General features: G+C 35.6%; 1 protein-coding gene across 6 annotated transcripts in view; it reads right to left on the reverse strand.

The window, feature by feature from the left end:
- LOC122969172 (H-2 class I histocompatibility antigen, Q10 alpha chain-like) overlaps positions 1-22634 on the reverse strand; it is a 223634-nt gene that overhangs the window by 35453 nt on the left and 165547 nt on the right. The window contains exons 1-3 of one of the 6 annotated variants that reach the window (XM_044334725.1): positions 2969-3070; positions 2371-2643; positions 1827-2117 (exon numbers count right to left, since the gene is read on the reverse strand). The exons of 3 other annotated variants lie outside the window; for them this stretch is intronic. In XM_044334725.1, the coding sequence (XP_044190660.1) occupies positions 1827-2117; positions 2371-2643; positions 2969-3023 (619 nt within the window). In that variant the 5' untranslated portion in view covers positions 3024-3070. Of the gene's footprint in view, positions 1-1826; positions 2118-2370; positions 2644-2968; positions 3071-22634 lie in introns of those variants that run through there. 2 more of the 6 variants (XM_044334723.1, XM_044334724.1) reach the window with 2 other exon arrangements.

A 22634-nucleotide genomic window follows, 5' to 3' on the forward strand; every position in this document is an offset into this window, starting at 1 on the left:
AGATTGCGGACTTCCTGTTGGATTTAGGTCAGGGGTGTCAGTGTATGATTTGTAGGTCTTGATGAGATGAATAATTGAGTTTTGGTTCGATCTCTCTACGACATTCCTACAGCCCGTGGCGGCCGTTTTAGATACATAGGTGGCGCTCTCAAGCACATTTTGGCACTTTGGGGGTTAATTTTTACATTTTATCAAATTTTTCACCAGACCTGATGTGCGTGCCAAATTTGGTGAGTTTTTGAGCATGTTTAGGGGGTCAAATTTAGAGTTAAAGTGGCGTAGTAAGAAAGAAACAAACACACGAAAAACAATAGGGTCTTCGCCCTTTGGGCTCAGGCCCTAATAAGAAAGTTTCTTACCCCAAATCTTCTCCACATATAGATTGGATGCTCTGTGAGTGACTTCACATCTGTATGAAGCAACGTCACTCCTTAAAATCTCCACACTGTCTCTTCTCTGGTAAGTGTCGTCTTCATTTGGTCTAGCACCTGAGGTCAACAACCCGTCCTCTTTAGTCAGAACACGGCCGTCTCTTTTGATCTCCAGGATGATGTCTTTTGGGTAGAAACCTGTGGCCAGGCAGGTCAACATGACGTTTGTCTCAATTTTGGCGTTCGTAGTTAACACGTACACATCTGGCGAAGCTGGAATGAGAAAACGTTAGGTGAGTTCATGTTTGCAGGGAGGCTACATAGCATTATGCTAAACCACATGTGATACTGTTTATACCATCCTCATAATAAACTGAACTAATAGAATCTGTTGCTACAACTACTACAACAAATAGTGACAATGAGATCTTTAATTATAACAAAAGTATAACACAAAAACATACTGGTGATACTAAACTTAGCAACATAAAAACACTGCTGCTACGACACACACTTCATTTCATTATTTCTGCTCTTTTTCCAAAAGTTTTCTGAGATTTGAAGATCATGTTTGTTATTGAATATGGTGTTTACGAGGGTTGGGTTCCAATAGCCGGTTCTCTTTGTATTTGGTTCCATGATGGCAAAGTACCGGATTTGCTGAGCTCCAGGGCTAATTTCTTTTATTAGCAAAGACTGGTGTACAGAGCAGACGGGGAACAGTTTTCTCATTTACAGTATATAATGTAGCTGACGCTGTCCGTCTTCTATCAGCTGTAGCCAATGATTGTTAACGCCTTGAGTAACTTGACATATTGACAGTTAAATCAGCTTCAGTTGTCAAAATCTCCCGCTCAAACTTTAATTTATAATCATATTAATTATTTAAGTTAATCAACTTAATAGTTCAGAATCAGGACTTCCATTATTTGAAACAAGTAGCTTGTGAAAAATAAGGTGTACCAGGATGGTACAGCAGTTATTTAAATGTGTCAGATACATATTTAATCAATATTTAATATCTTCTGCTGCTCATCTCACTTTCAGGTTGTTGCAACAGGTTGTAAAATGGAACCGAAACTGAAGTGTTTCTGCCTTCTTTCATGAAGTTATTTTTAACTTTTATTACAAATGTTGAAAGCTGAACCTCAGTGGATTCAAAAGGATTCAGAGTCAATAAAATACTATTGAACCATAATCCTAGTGAAGTGCTGTTTGTTGATGGGAAATGTTGCCACATCTGGACCTGACAATTTTCCATGACAAATACTAAAATTCAGGAAGAAACAAAAAAAAGCCAGATTTTGTGTGAATACCAATAATATCAAGACCAACTCATTTCATGTTTGACATTTTAACAACCTGCATAGTAATCCTTCTATGACTTAAGCCACTTCTATAATCTCTAGTAATAATGGATATAAAAATACAGAAATGATTTTCTGTCATACATACAGCCTTCTTGCAGCTGCTTTTCCCCGTATGTCATGAACTTGTTCAACCAATCTATACACTCGTTCTCCAGGTAGCCTTTGGTGTATTCTTTTAGGACCTGGTCATCATCCCACTTTCTCTTGGTCAGGACTGCTATATCAGTGGAGGCAACCCAGACTGCGTTGGCGTCGTCAAAGGACAGGAAGTCTTGTCCGTCATAGTTGTACATGTCAACGCCACGGCTAAACGTCACACTGCCATCAGGCCTCTTCTCACCCTCACAGCCGACCATCCACTGAAGAATATGGACATCTAAAGGGGAGTGACAGTGAAATAAATTACAGAGAATGAGGGCATGGAAAAATGCAGCGAATAATTACAATTAATACAGTTTCATTTAAGCAAACTAGAAGTTATCACTTGTTCCTGACTTAAGGGAAAAAAACAGCTTCATTTTTGCTGGAACATTTATCTTTACTAAAGGTATTACAGTTGTTAATTTCATAGTGTTAATTATTGATTCATCAAAAAGTGATCCCAGTCTGACACATTTCATGGATCTTACCATCATCAGTCTGATTCATTCGTTTCTTCAGGATGTCGATGCTGTCTTTGAACCACTGCTGCTTGCTCAGGCGGGACTGTGTGCCTTTCTCCCAGTAGTCTGCTGGAAGTCGCTCTTTCATCCAGGGCTCCTTGGGAACTTTTTTCTTTAGATCACTGTCATAGTAGTCGATCATCCTGTCGTCCATCAGACCCATAGCTGTGAACTCGTGGATGCCCGGAAGTCCGACAGGTTTGGAGAAGGCAGTGTAGATGTAAGTGAGGGAATGTTTCTCTGAGAGTCACACAGATGAAAGACAGAGAGAAAGACAGACAGACATGTTTACAGACGAGGCAGATGAGCTCCAGCAGATTTGACTTAATGCTTTGGACTCTTATCAATCTATTTACTGGCATCGATCAGAATATTAATGTAATAAGCTTGGAATAAGAATACACTACAAAAACTGAAAAACTATCAGTCTCTATGAATAAGTTAAACTCAAATAATCAACAGAAATCTGATGAATACAAAGACGTCGCAACTTTGACTATTTTACTTTCGCTTTTAAGTCGCATTTATGTGTAAAAAAAAAAACAAAAACAAACAACTCCCTTACCGCTGTTTACCGTCAGCCCCGCACACAAAAGAACGAAAACTGCGACGAAATACATCTTCACCAAAAAGTACACTCCATCAAAGTTTCTAAAAGTCCGTTTTATCCGAGTGTTGGACGGACGTTTTAACTGGGCGGCGACAACTTGCAGCCTACTTCCTGCTTTTTCAGTCTGTCTGTTCGTCCCATGGATGTATAAAGGGAACGTAACAAACAGTGGGAAAATTAAATGGATTGGGGCTGATCGGTAGACTGAAATTGTCTTAAATTTTGATCATTTTAACTGTAGCATATTTTTCTTATTGACCTCATGGTAAACTGATTTTTAGTCTTATTGCTACTTTTGCTGTGGGCTTACCTGCTCAGTATTAAAAAGTCTAAACAAACTAATAGTTCAGTATGCCAGGTACATCACAGGGTATCATAATCCTGAGTTTTATTAATTTTTGCTGTAGCATTTATGTTTCTTATTGATCTCAATCCCTTTATTATATTTGTGAAAACTAAAAAAAGGGCGATTTCACTGCTTTTTCCCCCATCCAGATCACATTAGACACGGTCCAAATCAAAAACCTATACTTCGACTCAGCAGTTTTATGCTTACAGTTTTATGCTTATGCAGTTACGTTATTCACTTCATGAATTAGCTCGAAAATGATTGAACAACGCCATCTACAGGCGTTATGACACTTTTAGGGTAGACCGAGAAATACCAATTGGAGGCTGTGAATCGGAGGCCAACTCCACGACTTCTTCCACCCATACCACTGCTCGGTTCCCACGCCTTATTGGCTCGTGCAATGGGACTTGTCACAGACTCAATAGGCCTTTCGAGTTCATCTTCCTCCATTTTCAAAACATGTGGTGTTCAACCCGGTTCAGAACTGCTTCACTGTCTTCACTGGCCAACGGAACCAACCAACCCCGTTACGTAGGCAGTGACGACACTTCAAAATTGCGGCGCACTAGCTAGATAGCTAGGTAGAAATTATGAAAATAAATTTGTAATATCTGTGTTTTTAACAACTTTTTGAAATCAAATTTTAGGCAAGGTGTTTTTTTAAATATATTTTCGCACTACCAGTGCCAAAAAATGTACGTTTCATGTCCACTTTAAGCCTCGTTCTTCAGGTTATGGGGGACTGAAATTGCCGTTATAAAAACATAAATACATAAATAAATAATTAAATACATAAATAGATTTTAAAAAAATACAGTTTGGTAATGAAAAGGCTATTTCCTTATTTTTACATTCATTTATATATTAATTTCTACATTTATTTATTTCTGTATTTCTGTGTCAGTATGTTAATAAGGTTGGCGGTCGTACCTCAGTCTAATGTCTGATTGGTTATCCGGTCTTTAAGTCTGACATATTACCCTTTTAAAATGCTATTTCCAGGTCCAAGCCGGCCCCAGGCTCTGGTCTTTTTAGCAGTGTGCCTTGTTGTTTGAATGGATCTGTTAACTGTTACGACCCCTTCCTTTCTGCCCGCATTGGTTTACCTGGCCACTTTCTGCAGGAGCTGGCAACTGATGCAGCGCCAGGAAAGTCAAAAACAATAAGTGAGGCAGCTCCTCAGAAGACTAGCTATGGTGGGCGGAGTGCAGCAGTTAGTTCTGGTACTTGCAGGAACTGTCAGGAACTGTCAGGCAAAGTGGCACTGGAAAAAGGAGTGTCCAGTGCTGAAAGCAAGGAGGTCCTCCAGTCAGGTGAAATCTGCTGTTATGGCTGCTCCGGTCATACCATCTGTTGAGAGTAATGAGTTAGGTCAGATGCAGGCCTGCACTGGTCTGGTGGCTCCTCAGGCTGATTACTCTGCCTTCATATCAGATGAGTGTGTCTCGTTTGTGGGAAGTAGTGTGCAGGTTCCCATTAAAATCCTAAGGAACACTGGAGTGCTAGATTCATTCATTCTTGAGTCTATATTGCCATTTTCTTCCAAAACTGATACAAGTGGTTGTGTACTAACTCTGGGAATGGGTATGGTTCCATTCTCTGTCCCATTGCACCAAGTGAGTTTGGCCTGTGGCCTTGTCCAGGGGGAGGTGCTGGTCGGTGTCCAACTGAAAAAAACTAGTTCTTCAATATGTTGACATTAGTTCAGTAACGTAATGTCACAGCTTTGGTACTCTTGCCACTAACGTTACCCTTTTTAAAGTCCATGTTTATTTTATTAGCAATTTGTTACTGAGCGATGCTAACTGGCTTAATGTAGTATGCTAACATTTGTGTCTGTATCATTAGCTTACAAGTTACATAGACTAAAACACTGGATAAGTGATTGTTAACTATACCAGAGAAACTGAGATAAACCACAGCCTGCATGTTTACCTATATTTTAGTAATCTGCACCAGACTATATAATTTACAGAACACATCAGGTATAATTTTATGACACTGGGAAGAAGATAGTTAAATTAATTTTGTTTTTTAGGGTGATGATAAAACCTTCATAGATGTGAACACTGCCTCATAAGCAACTTTATATAGCATGTAGAGTAGTTTGTAAAAAAATACCACATGTAAAATAGTTTAAAAGATTTTTGAGCAGGCATCAACATTGTTTGATATTTTGTATTTTTTTGTTAGACAAGCTTTGAAAAGTGTGAGATCAGCTGCAGTGACCCACATCTGGACATCCGGTAAACCCAAAGGCTGACATGGTTCACTAATATCTCCAAGAATCTACTGTGACCTACCTTCAAAGACAGGATGACCAACTCATTGACAGACAAATATTTAATTAAACACATGCAGTGCATTAGCATTGTTTCTGCTAACATTTAGACTGTCCTGTCTTAAAATGTGAATAGAATCTATTTTAGGTTTAAATTTGAAATCACATCTTCTGCACACTCCTAACTCCGACTTAATCTTTATATTTTAAAGTTTAGTTAACCTCTAGGTCACAATATTCTGGTAATTATTTTAACCGCTGTCACCAAGTGCTTGCTCATGGGGAAATTGTTGGGTCTCTTAAAGAGTATGGCCTTGACCTGCTCTATGTGAAAAGTGCCTTAATATGATTTTTGTTGTGACTTGGGGCTATATAAATAAATTGAATTGAAAATTGAATTAATTGTTGAACTGCTGTATTGATAGTATTTTAAAGAGAGGCACAAGGGTTAAATATATTTAAATGCATCCATCACTTACATTGAAAGCACATTTGAAGGATCTTTTAACAGTCAGTATGAACAGGAGGAATGATTACAGCGAGGAAAACCTCTTTCACTGTTCATATGGACACCTGACTGTTGTTTTAAGACTTGAAAGATTGTGAACTTGTCCTTTAAAGCCTCAGTCAATGTTTTTCTAATGGGAAAGAAAGATAAATAGGAGTGGTGCCTGTAAATAAAGACAACATTAACACTACTAATGAACAGCTAGACTTATTAAAATTCAGAATATACATATCAATTTTTAGAGCCCAAAATGATGAATGCTGAGAGTGAACCAGAACAGTTAAGTTGCAGCTGGACAGATGAACAATGAGCTGAAACTCACTATAAAGCTCCTGACCACATGATGGCAGCAGTGCTGCATTTTGATGTTTAAGGAGGAATTGTTAAAACTATAAAGCTTTATTTTAACAATCCAGAATTTACAATGAAGTCTCTTGGAAAGAACTACAGGGTTTGGTACTAATGATGTGCAAAGTGTTCAATTTGTACACTTCCAATTAATTAATTAATTCCAATTAACTGTTGACGTAACATAAGAGTCTTTAGGTCAGTCCACTGCAGGTCAGCTGAACATGCAGAAATGTGATATATTGTCTTCAGGCAGGGATACAGTTCAATACAGTCTGAAAATGAATCAGTTAGTCCATAATCAGTTATTTATAGAACAACAAATGTTGCTTTACAGAGAGATGAGAATTACAATCAAATAAAAACATAGATGTAATTATGAGGATCAAGGAGGGAAAAAGTGTAGAATACAAAACTAAACCTAAAAACATAAACAGCATTGCACAGACAACAAATAAACAGAGAGGCTGAGAGTTTGTTTTAAGCTTCCAACAATACATAAATAATTAATTAATATTTATTTGGGTTTAAATTGAGATTTTCTTGGACAGAACTTCTTATTTCCTTCATGATTAGTCATAATTTACATCATTCTTTTCAGGAAACTTTGTCAGAAATTATTAGGAAACTAACAATAATACATACTTAATATGTTGTAATATTTTATATATATTCACTATATTATAATACATTATGTTATACTATATTATTACACCATACACTATGTTCTATTATATTATTACTATATTAATACATAGTTGCATATTGCTATAGTAGTTTGTATATAACTCTTACACTTACATATCAATGCATTACATTTCATTATATAGACAAAATAATATATAATATATATAATATAATATCATATAATATAGAGTTTAGAGACAGTACTGCACTATTTAAGGTTGACCTGAATTGTTTTTGTATAGTTTTTATTTTTATTTATAGTCTTATTGCTTCTTATTATTGTTTTATTTGTATTATTTATTTCAGGGTGTGATCTGGACCACCTTGAAAGGAAAAGAGATCTCCGTCCCGTTCACTGAGATGAAGATGAGACCAGCAGCCTTCAGTCCTCCGACCAGAAGATGAGAGAAGATAATGAAGATAATCATTTCACCCCAAATTACACAAAAATATAAAGTATTTCAGATAACATGCTGATATTTTAGAGATATCTGAACTTCCAGCCCAATATAATGTATGATGTAAACATGGCTGTTTGCAGCACTTTTATTGATGTTTCTCTTCTTGCTGATTCAGAGGTGATTTTCTGTCTGTGCACGCAGGCTTTTCATTGTTTTTGATGTAAATAAAAATCATACTAAATGCCTCATTATTTGAACTGGGATGAAACAGAGTCAGTAGTCAAACATACAGTAAGATACAGACTGATGATTAGTAGATACAGAATGATCTTGGTGTATTCTGACTTCATCCAGTGGGGTTTTATTTGGGTTCTTTGGGTCTAAAAGTTGTAAAAAGTTGAAAGACACTTCAAAGAAAATACAAATTAGTAAAATCAGGAAAGCTTCTGACTCCAAATGGTCTGTCAGCTCTTAGTTTTCAGCCTCTGGAACAAATAAAAGCTACCTGAAATCAAATCAAACAGAGGATGATGTTGTGCTTTGAAGCCTGTAGGAACTTGAGGCATTGATGCAGCACCCCCCTTAAGGCTGTAAGATTTATGATGCACTGTGTCCCCTCACTATGATCTCTGGAAAGCAGCAGGTGAGTGATGCTGAGTTTTGTTTGTTCTCAGTGTTTCTGCTCCTGTGTGTCACTTTGTCATCTTTTGTAAACCTCTTTAGTCTTTATTCCCCTTTTTTATGTTCCTCCTTAAAGGACACAATTGTAAAATGATTGAAATCGGTGTCGTTGTATCCATAACATCATAGAAACCAGATTACCAGAATGTTTTCTAGGATATTTTTAGTACTTTATTATGAATACAATGACTTTACAGTCACTTCACAGCAGTTTGAGATCACTCACTATTCTGAGTTGATCACATTTTCACAAACATGATCTTAACTTTAAATAAAATTTCAATGCTTAATATAGATAGCTATGTAATAAACACCTGAGAGTGTTTGTTGAACACTTTGAAACATTTCCAAGGCAACACACAGCAGCGGATAAAGCACAGAAAAAGTAAAAATCCTGATTCAAAGTCTTACTTAAGTAAAAGTACAGAAGTATTAGTTACAATATTAACTTAAAATATTAAAAGTATATTCATAATTCAAAATGGCCAGACATACTGTATAAAGAGTACTGTGCAAACATTTTAGGCACTTAAGATGTTTAGGTTCTTATCCATAACGCAATAGGATCAGGGAGGCGTCTGATTGTCCCAAATTTATTCTGCAGCATGACAATGAGACCAAACATCCAGCCTGAGACATAAAGAACTAGCTTCAGCTACAAGAAAAACAAGGAGTCTAACAGATGGTCTGGACCCCACAGAGTCCTGATCTCAACATCATGGAGTCAATCTAAATGAAAGTTTATACAACTAAAAATAAGTCAATTCAAATTTAGTTTAAGATATTTTGAGTGAAAAGACTCAAAAGATTCTGTTAAAAGACCAACGGAGCCAGAACATTTCATGACATTTCAATGGGAATTTGTCATTTGAAGACTAAACTTTCACTTTAATGTCTTTCCTAAATTGTTAACATGGATTTAAAATAAAAAAAATTATGACAAACTTTTTAGACAGAAAATGTAAATGTAAATTTTATATTTGTCACTACAGTCTGACAATTCTAAAAAGAAAATAAATCAGATCAACATTTGGATTATAATACATTCACATCAGAGCCTGAAAAAGGTAAAAAAAAAAAAAAGCACACAGGGTAAAAGTGTTAAAACAGAAAATATATTACATGTATTTAAGCCACCAGGTAAAGATGCAAAAATCATCTGTTTAAGCAGCAGTGGATTTGATTTCATTTAATGTAATATAAGATTTAAAAAGTGATCAAGTGAGCATTAAACATTGTTACTTGTTGAAGCAGCTGTAAACACTGAACAGTCCATCATACAATCATTAACAATTATACAAATGTCCAAATACAAAAATACAAAACAAAAATACAATTATCTTGTATTTTTGGAGAGAAAGCATGTTCATGTCTAAAGATCGAGAACACAAACCAGACAGCTTTATACCTCTACAGAAGCAAAGTTAAAAACAGTCAGGTCCCTAAATGGACTCTTCAACAAACGTTACACCTTCTTACAAACAAGAAGGGTCATAGGATGATGTCACAGAGACCTGATGGTCAGTCAATAACTTCAAACAAGGACATCCTTCAAATTTAGCTCAACTAGGTACCTGATGATCCACAGTTTATAAAACAGTAGGATTAAGACAAAGATATCTGTAGATAAACCCCAGAGGTCAGCAAACAACCCTCAGATACAAACAAGTTCAAGAGTTCAACTAACCTAGGAGGTAGAATTTCTTATTCCACAGTGTCACAGTGATGTTACATCACATTGAATAGAGAACAAACACTGAACCCTTTAGTTTAAAAACATGTGTAACATATATAATATATATGAGAGATACATCAAATGATAACCACTATTTAAATCTCTCTCACAAGTGTAATACTGACAAGTTGTTTTACTAAATTTACAAGCATGAATTTTTTGCTCAACACCTCATAACTCTGACTTTATTTCATGATCTGTCTTCAGGCTTTTCAAAACGTCTCATCAAATCCAGCTGTTACTGATTCTAGACAAATTTGACAAAGATTTTGTTTGAAATACGATATCAACAGATCCACAACAGCTACTTCAAGTAAAAACATTTATTCTTACCCTCTTGCATAAATCTACTGTAGCATTTAACATTTGCTTCAGTAACTATGATTAATGATCTCTAAACTTTTTGTTTATATTACATTTATTTGTGTGAAACAATAGTGTTTCTTTCACCATGACTTTGAGGTTCAGCTTAAAGAGACATGGAAGAATTTTTTCACCCATTTAAGGCAATCAATGGAAGAAAACTACAAAGAGAGAATATGTGAAATCTGTTGGAACATTATTCCAGAGTAATCAGGACTCCTCAAACTATCACACTTACTAAAGTTCAAACCCAATCCCTGTAGTGTCTGTACTTTGAAATCACTGCTGAAACATTACAACCACAAAGTGGTGTCTTTTTACTACTACTGTTCTCATCATCATCATCATCATCATCATCATCATCATCATCATCATCATCATCATATAATCAATTAACTTGGAAAACTCTTTAAAAAAGCTTTCTGAGCTGAATTAAATACTTTGTTCTTGTGTTATCTGTTTTAATGTCTCTTCTGGTTTTTAAAACTCACCCTTTTTATTTTATATTGTCTTCCCAATAGAAAGGCTTTTTTTTCCCTGGTGAGGTGGTTCAGACTCCAGTCTGTTCATCATTGGAGCCGTCAGGTGAGTCTTTGTCTGCAAGAATTAACAGATGTGTTACTTTCTATACATGAACTAATGCTTTTCTACACATCTTGTGAGGCTGAGATGCATTTTGTTATTAACTTTTCATTTATCCAAATTGCATAACACATTTTCTCATTTACCTCTAGTAATATCTAGTCATGAAGATAGTATGTTAAGTTTTGGTAATTTGGGTGTAATTCCTTTAAACATTTAATTTATCTCTTGCTGCCACTTGAAGCTGTCAAAGCATGAACCTGTGTGGTGCAGATTTCACTCAGTCAACAGAAGATACTTACTAGAGGCATAAGAACCACGCCTGTAGAGAGACCCTTAATACCCTGTGAAAAAAAGAAAATGCATTGAGGTTTGTAATAACTGCTTATATCCAATCTGTGTTTTCTGGACTGCTTTTGATTTATTTATTCTCTGAGGATACAACGGAAACTAAAGATAAAATGCTTTAAAATACTGTTTCAGGACCTGAGTCAATGTCTGCAGAGGAAGAGCTTTCTTTATGTTATAAATGATGATATATAATAGATTAAAGTGATGTAACATCACAACAGTTTCAGACAATAACAAATAAAAGCATGTCATCAAGTGGTATACCTGTGAATAAACACAAAGTTAACACACAAACAAAAAACAAAAACAGCTAAACTAACTATTGCCAAGTTCATTGTACAGAAGTTACAGCCTGGCCAGGACTAACTAAAAGGATTAAGGTTAGAATGAAAACAGCAGAAACAACAAACTGATCAAACTAATCAAACTGAAAAGCATGAACCTTCGTGGTGCAGCTTTCAATCAGTCAATCAAAGATACTTACCACAGACAGAACCACAGTGGCTGCAAGTACCAGTACACCCTGTGAAGAAAAGAAAATACATCAAGGTTTGTGTTAACGTGTTTGGGAACCTGCTTATATCCTATCAGTGCTTCCTGGACTGCTTTCTATTTATTAATTATACTAACAAGTATTGTGTGATATATCTTATTCCTCTGTGCCGTAGAGCTCTGTTGACCTCTGTGGCTCCGTGGTCAATGAGTCACACCGCTGTACTGGGTGACATGTTCCTTCATCAACATGAACACACTGTCCTTTATTTTGACTCAATCCTGCACACACAGTCCTGCTGCCAGAAATACTCACAACAGTTCAAATGTGGATTCATCCACCGCTGAAAATAGTCCCCAACAAATACACTATTTCCTCTGTTTGTTTGTTAGAAACTACAGTGAAAAAATTACTGAGACTTTTTTAAAATATGAAACTAAATATTTCTGATCTACGTCTTCAGTAGGAAGTAACGAGCTTGAAGTTGAGAGCCACAGACAGGGAGGGACGTTGACAAGTATGTAGAGACAGACTCATCACTTTTGTATTTAACACCAGTCTGATCATATAAGCTGAGTAACTGGCCCAACTTGTGATTTGACTGATCAGCTTTTAAAGAATCAGTTTGTAATTTTTGTTTTTTGACCCCAAACATTTGTATAGACAAAGCCCCTGAAGTCCAGAAAGAAGATATGTTTTATTTTGTGGCAAAGAGATGTTATATTGTGCACAAAAAACTAATCTCTAATACAAACATTTTGGTAGGAACATGTTATTTAAAAAGGTGTGTTTAAGACAGCTTTATACCTCTGCAGAAGCAAAGTTAAAAACAGTCAGGTCTCTAAATGGACTCTTCAACAAACGTTACACCTTCTTACAAACAAGAAGGGTCATAGGATGATGTCACAGAGACCTGATGGTCAGTCAATAACTTCAAACAAGGACATCCTTCAAATTTAGCTCAACTAGGTACCTGATGACCCACAGTTTCTAGAACAGTAGGATTAAGACAAAGATATCTGTAGATAAACCCCAGAGGTCAGCAAACAACCCTCAGATACAAACAAGTTCAAGAGTTCAACTAACCTAGGAGGTAGAATTTCTTATTCCACAGTGTCACAGTGATGTTACATCACATTGAATAGAGAACAAACACTGAACCCTTTAGTTTAAAAACATGTGTAACATATATAATATATACAAGAAATACATTAAATGATAACCACTATTTAAATCTCTCTCACAAGTGTAATACTGACAAGTTGTTTTACTAAATTTACAAGCATGAATTTTTTGCTCAACACCTCATAACTCTGACTTTATTTCATGATCTGTCTTCAGGCTTTTCAAAACATCTCATCAAATCCAGCTGTTACTGATTCTAGACAAATTTGACAAAGATTTTGATTGAAATACGATATCAACAGATCCACAACAGCTACTTCAAGTAAAAACACTTATTCTTACCCTCTTGCATAAATCTACTGTAGCATTTAACATTTGCGTCAGTAACTGTGATTAATGATCTCTAAACTTCAATATTTTCAGATTTCAAAGAGATTCCTTTTAAAAGTTAAACGTCACATTTGTTTCATTTCTTACAGGTCACACTTTTCTAATCACCTTCCTGAGTTTCCACTTGGCGTTCCAGGATCTCTTACCCCCGATCACAATAAACTTGCCTCAGTAATGTGAAACAATAGTGTTTCTTTCACCATGACTGTGAGCTTCAGCTTAAAGAGACATGGAAGAATTTTTTCACCCATTTAAGGCAATCAATGGAAGAAAACTACAAAGAGAGAATATGTGAAATCTGTTGGAACATTATTCCAGAGTAATCAGGACTCCTCAAACTATCACACTTACTAAAGTTCAAACCCAATCCCTGTAGTGTCTGTACTTTAAAATCACTGCTGAAACATTACAACCACAAAGTGGTGTCTTTTTACTACGACTGTTCTCATCATCATCATCATCATCATCAAAGAAAGCTAAAAACAAATCTCTTCACTTAAGCCTTTAATCAGCTTTTCTCTCAGTCAGCTTCACACTTCTGCTCTACTTTTCAAACGTTGTATTTTACTTGATTTTATACATTCTATGTTTTCTATGTTTTAACTTTGTTTTTTATTTTATTTTATTACTAACACTACACTAAAGGTGTTTTTTTCTGCGACAGCTTCGGGTTGCGCCTGACACAGATAAGACCCACAGTGATGTTAAACCTGAAGGAAGATGTTCTGGGTTAAGCTAAAAGAGGTTTATTTTGGTTAATCAAGACTGGTGGTGAGTCTGTGTCCGTTGGGAAAAGGGAGTTTCAGTTTGCTTATGGTTTCAGAGACCTAGACGCTGATTTATAGATTGTCTACACATGACAAAACGTTCTCAGCTTTCATTTATTAAGTGTCAAATTACTGAAGTACACATTCTATGTATGTATTTTCACTTTATTTGATCTCATTTTAATTAATGTTATCAAGTGGGTTTTATTTTCTATCTTATGTTACAATATTGTTTTTATATGTTTTTATGTTCTTATTTCTTTTGTTGTAAAGCACTTTGAGCTGCATTTCTTGTATGAAAGGTGTCATACAAATAAAGTTATTATTATTATTGTTGTTAAAATATCAATCAACTTTGAAAACCCTTTAAAGAAGCTCTCGGAGCTTAATTAAATACTTTGTTCTTGTTTTTGCGTTATCTGTCAATTTAATGTCTCTTCTGGTTTTTCAAACTCCCCTTTTTGTTTTATATCCTCTGTCCAGTAGTAGCGCTTTTTTTTCCTGCTAAGTTGGTTCCTCTCAGACTTCAGACTGTGGGCTCTTCTCATTTATCTATTTTGTGCCTCCTCATCTCCTCTCTCATCCGTCCTCCTGCCTGTGACCCAGAAATCGACCTCAGCGCGTCATGTTTAAGGACGTCTCAATTCCTAAAATGCATCTCAAGAAGAGAGGAGGCTTGCTGGAGGAGCTATGAGCAAGGATGCACAGGTTATCCTTTGAGGAAGTCTTTTCAGCACACATGACATATAAAAGAGGCGTGACACACAGCTGGAATATACAAACCATTTGTAGTGCTTCACACAATAAGATATATAAAGGATATATATGCGTGTTTGTGCGTTCAATAAAATATAACAATGTATGACATCCGTACATCTTTGTCGCATTACGACACACTGCGATTTGAATTCAAAGTAAATATATAAGTTGTCATGAACACTGTTCTGCTCATCTGACAGAGATCATTAAATACAGTAGTAGGCTGTAAAAAAAAGCAATGGACAGATGATGCAGCTCTGCAGCACATTATTTTAATTGACATGACGGCTCCGAAGCGAGGATGTCTCACTTTGTTAAATATCTGCTGTCTTGACTCCTCTCCTCGCATCTCAGGTGGGAGGGACTAAGATGCGAGGAGAGGAGGCCAGGAAAGGAATCGAGGATGTACAAACTGAGAAATGAGAGGAGGGCTAGGCAGTAAGGAGACGCTCATTGGAGCCGTCAGGTGAGTTGATGTCTGCAAGAATTAACAGATGTGTTACTTTCTATACATGAACTAATGCTGCTTTTCTACACATCTTGTGAGGCTGAGATGCATTTTGTTATTAACTTTTCATTTATCCAAATTGCATAACACATTTTCTCAGTTACCTCTAATAATATCTAGCCATGAAGATAGTATGTTAAGTTTTGGTAATTTGGGTGTAACTCCTTTAAACATTTAATTTATCTCTTGCTGCCACTTGAAGCTGCCAAAGCATGAACCTGTGTGGTGCAGATTTCACTCAATCAACAGAAGATACTTACTAGAGACATCAGAGGCACCGCTGATGAGAGACCCATAAGGCCCTGTGAAGAAAAGAAAATGCATTGAGGTTTGTAATAACTGCTTATATCCAATCTGTGTTTTCTGGACTGCTTTTGATTTATTTATTCTCTGAGGATACAACGGAAACTAAAGATAAAATGCTTTAAAATACTGTTTCAGGACCTGAGTCAATGTCTGCAGAGGAAGAGCTTTCTTTATGTTATAAATGATGATATATAATAGATTAAAGTGATGTAACATCACAACAGTTTCAGACATTAACAAATGTTTTGATGGTTTCCTGTAACACCATTAACACCAGCACCTCCTAACTTCACTTCCTGTTTGGTTTAAAACTTCAAAGATTAAACTCAGTCATCTATTGTTTTTTAATCTATTATTCAAATTACATGAACATTGGTGGGTGCAGAGTTGGGTAATATGGACAAAACACAAAACAAACATTTTTTTATCATGTGATTTATAATTAATAATTATTTTAAAGTCAACTAAAACATAATGTTTGATTTTTAATAAACAGCAAAAGTATTGAAGATCTCATGTTGGGCCAGACTTTGGTCATATTTAGATTATTAATTTAGACATAACGATTGTCAACCTTTGTCATATTAATAATATGTTGAGACAATCAATAATAAAATGATGTCATTATCAAAACAGTATTTCATTATGTAACACTGACATCAGAATCTGTACAAAGTCATGTAGCTCAGCAGCTGACATCATGTCTTCCTACAGGAAAACTTTTACCTTTCTCTTTCTTCTCGTCCTTCAGGAGACGTTTGTTCACGTCTTCACTGACGTCATTGACCACACACACAATTAAAGACTAAAATCTGCTTTAATGTATTATGTTAATTTTTTTACATGATCTTATAATATTCTCAGGTTTGTCAACATCACGTGTGTGAGAGGAAGAAATCATAGAAAATCAACATAATGGTGCGTTGGCTCCGATCATTTATGGTGGTGTGAAAGCTGTCAAACCCTGCTGCAGACCAAACAACCAGGTTTTTTCTCCAAAAAGCTTCTTAAAGCTATGATGAAACTGTAAAATCCATCTTATGAACCTTCTACAGTTTCAGAGGTTTGTTTCCAAAAAGCATCATAACTGACGACGCTCAGTGAAACTAAACTAAACCAACAGACACAAAAATGAATCCAACAATTGATCTGCCAGTTTGTGTCTTCATCGTCCTCCTCTCCCTCTTCTTGCATCATATATTCATCTCTACTGGCTGAAACTTCCCCAGTGGTATATTTTCAGGTTCTTTTCTCTTGATTTATGTGAATGTTTGCTTCACGCTGACATACAGCAGGTCTGATACAGAAATGATGATGAAATGACGCAAAGTCAATAAACTTATGCTGCTTCATTTCAGTTTTAATCTGATCTTCAGAGTAACGTTAACGCAGCTGAATCAAAGTTTATTTTCTTAAAGATCCCCTCCAGACATGTATAAAGACATAAAAAATACTCTACGTCTAATGATAATGTTTCTGATATACTTTTTCCATGAGAAAAGTATAATTACCACTTTAAAATCCATTTGTATGGACAAAGCCCCTGAAGTCCAGAAAGAAGATATGTTTTATTTTTTGGCAAAGAGATGTTATATTGTGCGCAAAAACTAATCTCTAATACAAACATTTTGGTAGGAACATGTTATTTAAAAAGGTGTGTTTAAGACAGCTTTATACCTCTGCAGAAGCAAAGTTAAAAACAGTCAGGTCTCTAAATGGATTCTTCAACAAACGTTACACCTTCTTACAAACAAGAAGGGTCATAGGATGATGTCACAGAGACCTGATGGTCAGTCAATAACTTCAAACAAGGACATCCTTCAAATTTAGCTCAACTAGGTACCTGATGATCCACAGTTTGTAAAACAGTAGGATTAAGACAAAGATATCTCTAGATAAACCCCAGAGGTCAGCAAACAACCCTCAGATACAAACAAGTTCAAGAGTTCAACTAACCTAGGAGGTAGAATTTCTTATTCCACAGTGTCACAGTGATGTTACATCACATTGAATAGAGAACATACACTGACCCTTTAGTTTAAAAACATGTGTAACATATATAATATATACAAGAAATACATTAAATGAATCACTATTTAAATCTCTCTCACAAGTGTAATACTGACAAGTTGTTTTACTAAATTTACAAGCATGAATTTTTTGCTCAGCACCTCATAACTCTGACTTTATTTCATGATCTGTCTTCAGGCTTTTAAAACGTCTCATCGAATCCAGCTGTTACTGATTCTAGACAAATTTGACAAAGACTTTGTTTGAAATACGATATCAACAGATCCACAACAGCTACTTCAAGTAAAAACACTTATTCTTACCCTCTTGCATAAATCTACTGTAGCATTTAACATTTGCTTCAGTAACTGTGATTAATGATCTCTGAACTTCAATATTTTCAGATTTCAAAGAGATTCCTTTTAAAGGTAAAATGTCACATTTGTTTCATTTCTTACAGGTCACACTTTTCTAATCACCTTCCTGAGTTTCCACTTGACGTTCCAGGATCTCTTACCCCCGATCACAATAAACTTGCCTCAGTAATGTGAAACAATAGTGTTTCTTTCACCATGACTTTGAGCTTCAGCTTAAAGAGACATGGAAGAATTTTTTCACCCATTTTAGGCAATCAATGGAAGAAAACTACAAAGAGAGAATATGTGAAATCTGTTGGAACATTATTCCAGAGTAATCAGGACTCCTCAAACTATCACACTTACTAAAGTTCAAACCCAATCCCTGTAGTGTCTGTACTTTAAAATCACTGCTGAAACATTACAACCACAAAGTAGTGTCTTTTTACTACGACTGTTCTCATCATCATCATCATCATCATCACAGAAAGCTAAAGACGTATCTCTTCACTTAAGCCTTTAATCAGCTTTTCTGTCAGTCTGCTTCACACTTCTGCTCTACTTTTAAAACGTTGTATTTTACTTGATTTTATACATTCTATGTTTTCTATGTTTTAACTTTGTTTTTTATTTTATTTTATTACTAACACTTCACTTTTTCTGCGACAGCTTCGGGTTGCGCCTGACACAGATAAGACCCACAGTGATGTTAAACCTGAAGGAAGATGTTCTGGGTTAAGCTAAAAGAGGTTTATTTTGGTTAATCAAGACTGGTGGTGAGTCTGTGTCCGTTGGGAAAAGGGAGTTTCAGTTTGCTTATGGTTTCAGAGACCTAGACGCTGATTTATAGATTGTCTACACATGACAAAACGTTCTCAGCTTTCATTTATTAAGTGTCAAATTACTGAAATACACATTCTATGTATGTATTTTCACTTTATTTGATCTCATTTTAATTAATGTTATCAAGCGGGTTTTATTTATTTTGTAACATTTTATGTTACAATAATGTTTTTATATTTTTTATGTTCTTACATAAAAATTACGTGCACTTGGTGCATGTAATTTCTTTTGTTGTAAAGCACTTTGAGCTGCATTTCTTCTATGAAAGGTGTCATACAAATAAAGTTATTATTATTATTGTTGTTAAATTATAAATCAACTTTGAAAACCCTTTAAAGAAGCTCTCGGAGCTTAATTAAATACTTTGTTCTTGTTTTTGTGTTATCTGTCAATTTAATGTCTCTTCTGGTTTTTCAAACTCCCCTTTTTGTTTTATATCCTCTGTCCAGTAGTAGCGCTTTTTTTTCCTGCTAAGTTGGTTCCTCTCAGACTTCAGACTGTGGGCTCTTCTCATTTATCTATTTTGTGCCTCCTCATCTCCTCTCTCATCCGTCCTCCTGCCTGTGACCCGGAAATCGATCTCAGCGCGTCATGTTTAAGGACGTCTCAATTCCTAAAATGCATCTCAAGGAGAGAGGAGGCTTGCTGGAGGAGCTATGAGCGAGGATGCACAGGTTATCCTTTGAGGAAGTCTTTCCAGCACACATGACATATAAAAGAGGCGTGACACACAGCTGGAATATACAAACCATTTGTAGTGCTTCACACAATAAGATATATAAAGGATATATATGCGTGTTTGTGCAGGCGCGTGTGTGTTAAATAAAATATAACAATGTATGACATCCGTACATCTTTGTCGCATTACGACACATTGCGATTTGAATTAAAAGTAAATATATAAGTTGTCATGAACACTGTTCTGCTCATCTGACAGAGATCATTAAATACAGTAGTAGGCTGTAAAAAAAGCAATGGACAGATGATGCAGCTCTGCAGCACATTATTTTAATTGACATGACGGCTCCAAAGCGAGGATGTCTCATTTTGTTAAATATCTGCTGCCTCGCCTCCTCCGCTCGCATCTCAGGTGGGAGGGACTAAGATGCGAGGAGAGGAGACCAGGAAAGGAATCGAGGATGTACAAACTGAGAAATGAGAGGAGGGCTAGGTAGTAAGGAGACGCTCATTGGAGCCGTCAGGTGAGTTGATGTCTGCAAGAATTAACAGATGTGTTGCTTTCTATACATGAACTAATGCTGCTTTTCTACACATCTTGTGAGGCTGAGATGCATTTTGTTATTAACTTTTCATTTATCCAAATTGCATAACACATTTTCTCAGTTACCTCTAATAATATCTAGTCATGAAGATAATATGTTAAGTTTTGGTAATTTGGGTGTAATTCCTTTAAACATTTAATTTATCTCTTGCTGCCACTTGAAGCTGCCAAAGCATGAACCTGTGTGGTGCAGATTTCAATCAATCAACAGAAGATACTTACTAGAGCGACCAGAGGCACCGCTGTTGAGAGGCCCATCAAACCCTGTGAAAAAGAGAAAATGCATTGAGGTTTGTAATAACTGCTTATATCCAATCTGTGTTTTCTGGACTGCTTTTGATTTATTTATTCACTGAGGATACAACGGAAACTAAAGATAAAATGCTTTAAAATACTGTTTCAGGACCTGAGTCAATGTCTGCAGAGGAAGAGCTTTCTTTATGTTATAAATGATGATATATAATAGATTAAAGTGATGTAACATCACAACAGTTTCAGACATTAACAAATGTTTTGATGGTTTCCTGTAACACCATTAACACCAGCACCTCCTAACTTCACTTCCTGTTTGGTTTAAAACTTCAAAGATTAAACTCAGTCATCTATTGTTTTTTAATCTATTATTCAAATTACATGAACATTGGTGGGTGCAGAGTTGGGCAATATGGACAAAACACAAAACAAACATTTTTTTATCATGTGATTTATAATTAATAATTATTTTAAAGTCAACTAAAACATAATAGTTTGATTTTTAATAAACAGCAAAAGTATTTAAGATCTCATGCTGGGCCAGACTTTGGTCATATTTAGATTATTAATTTAGACATAACGATTGTCAACCTTTTTCATATTAATAATATGTTGAGACAATCAATAATAAAATGATGTCATTATCAAAACAGTATTTCATTATGTAACACTGACATCAGAATCTGTACAAAGTCATGTAGCTCAGCAGCTGACATCATGTCTTCCTAAAGGAAAACTTTTACCTTTCTCTTTCTTCTCGTCCTTCAGGAGACGTTTGTTCACGTCTTCACTGACGTCATTGACCACACACACAATTAAAGACTAAAATCTGCTTTAATGTATTATGTTAATTTTTTACATGATCTTATAATGTTCTCAGGTTTGTCAACATCACGTGTGTGAGAGGAAGAAATCATAGAAAATCAACATAATGGTGCGTTGGCTCCGATCATTTATGGTGGTGTGAAAGCTGTCAAACCCTGCTGCAGACCAAACAACCAGGTTTTTTCCAAAAAAACATCTTAAAGCTATGATGAAACTGTAAAATCCATCTTATGAACCTTCTACAGTTTCAGAGGTTTGTTTCCAAAAAGCATCATAACTGACGACGCTCAGTGAAACTAAACTAAACCAACAGACACAAAAATGAATCCAACAATTAATCTTCCAGTTTGTGTCTTCATCGTCCTCCTCTCCCTCTTCTTGCATCATATATTCATCTCTACTTGCTGAAACTTCCCCAGTGGTATATTTTCAGGTTCTTTTCTTTAGATTTATGTGTTTGTTTGCTTCACGCTGACATACAGCAGGTCTGATACAGAAATGATGATGAAATGACGCAAAGTCATGAAGCTTCTGCTGCTTCATTTCAGTTTCAATCTGATCTTCAGAGTAACGTTAACGCAGCTAAATCAAAGTTTACTTTCTTAAAGATCCCCTCCAGACATGTATAAAGACATAAAAAATACTCTACGTCTAATAATAATGTTTCTGATATACTTTTTGCATGAGAAAAGTATAATTACCACTTTAAAATCCATTTGTATGGACGAAGCCCCTGAAGTCCAGAAAGAAGAGATTTTTTATTTTGTGGCAAAGAGATGTTATATTGTGCGCAAAAACTAATCTTTAATACAAACATTTTGGTAGGAACATGTTATTTAAAAAGGTGTGTTTAAGACAGCTTTATACCTCTGCAGAGCAAAGTTAAAAACAGTCAGGTCCCTAAATGGACACTTCAACAAACGTTACACCTTCTTACAAACAAGAAGGGTCATAGGATGATGTCACAGAGACCTGATGGTCAGTCAATAACTTCAAACAAGGACATCCTTCAAATTTAGCTCAACTAGGTACCTGATGACCCACAGTTTCTAGAACAGTAGGATTAAGACAAAGATATCTCTAGATAAACCCCAGAGGTCAGCAAACAACCCTCAGATACAAACAAGTTCAAGAGTTCAACTAACCTAGGAGGTAGAATTTCTTATTCCACAGTGTCACAGTGATGTTACATCACATTGAATAGAGAACAAACACTGAACCCTTTAGTTTAAAAACATGTGTAACATATATAATATATACAAGAAATACATTAAATGATAACCACTATTTAAATCTCTCTCACAAGTGTAATACTGACAAGTTGTTTTACTAAATTTACAAGCATGAATTTTTTGCTCAACACCTCATAACTCTGACTTTATTTCATGATCTGTCTTCAGACTTTTCAAAACATCT

The sequence above is a fragment of the Thunnus albacares genome, chromosome 19 (assembly GCF_914725855.1).
Source record: "Thunnus albacares chromosome 19, fThuAlb1.1, whole genome shotgun sequence".
Lineage (NCBI taxonomy): Eukaryota > Metazoa > Chordata > Actinopteri > Scombriformes > Scombridae > Thunnus > Thunnus albacares.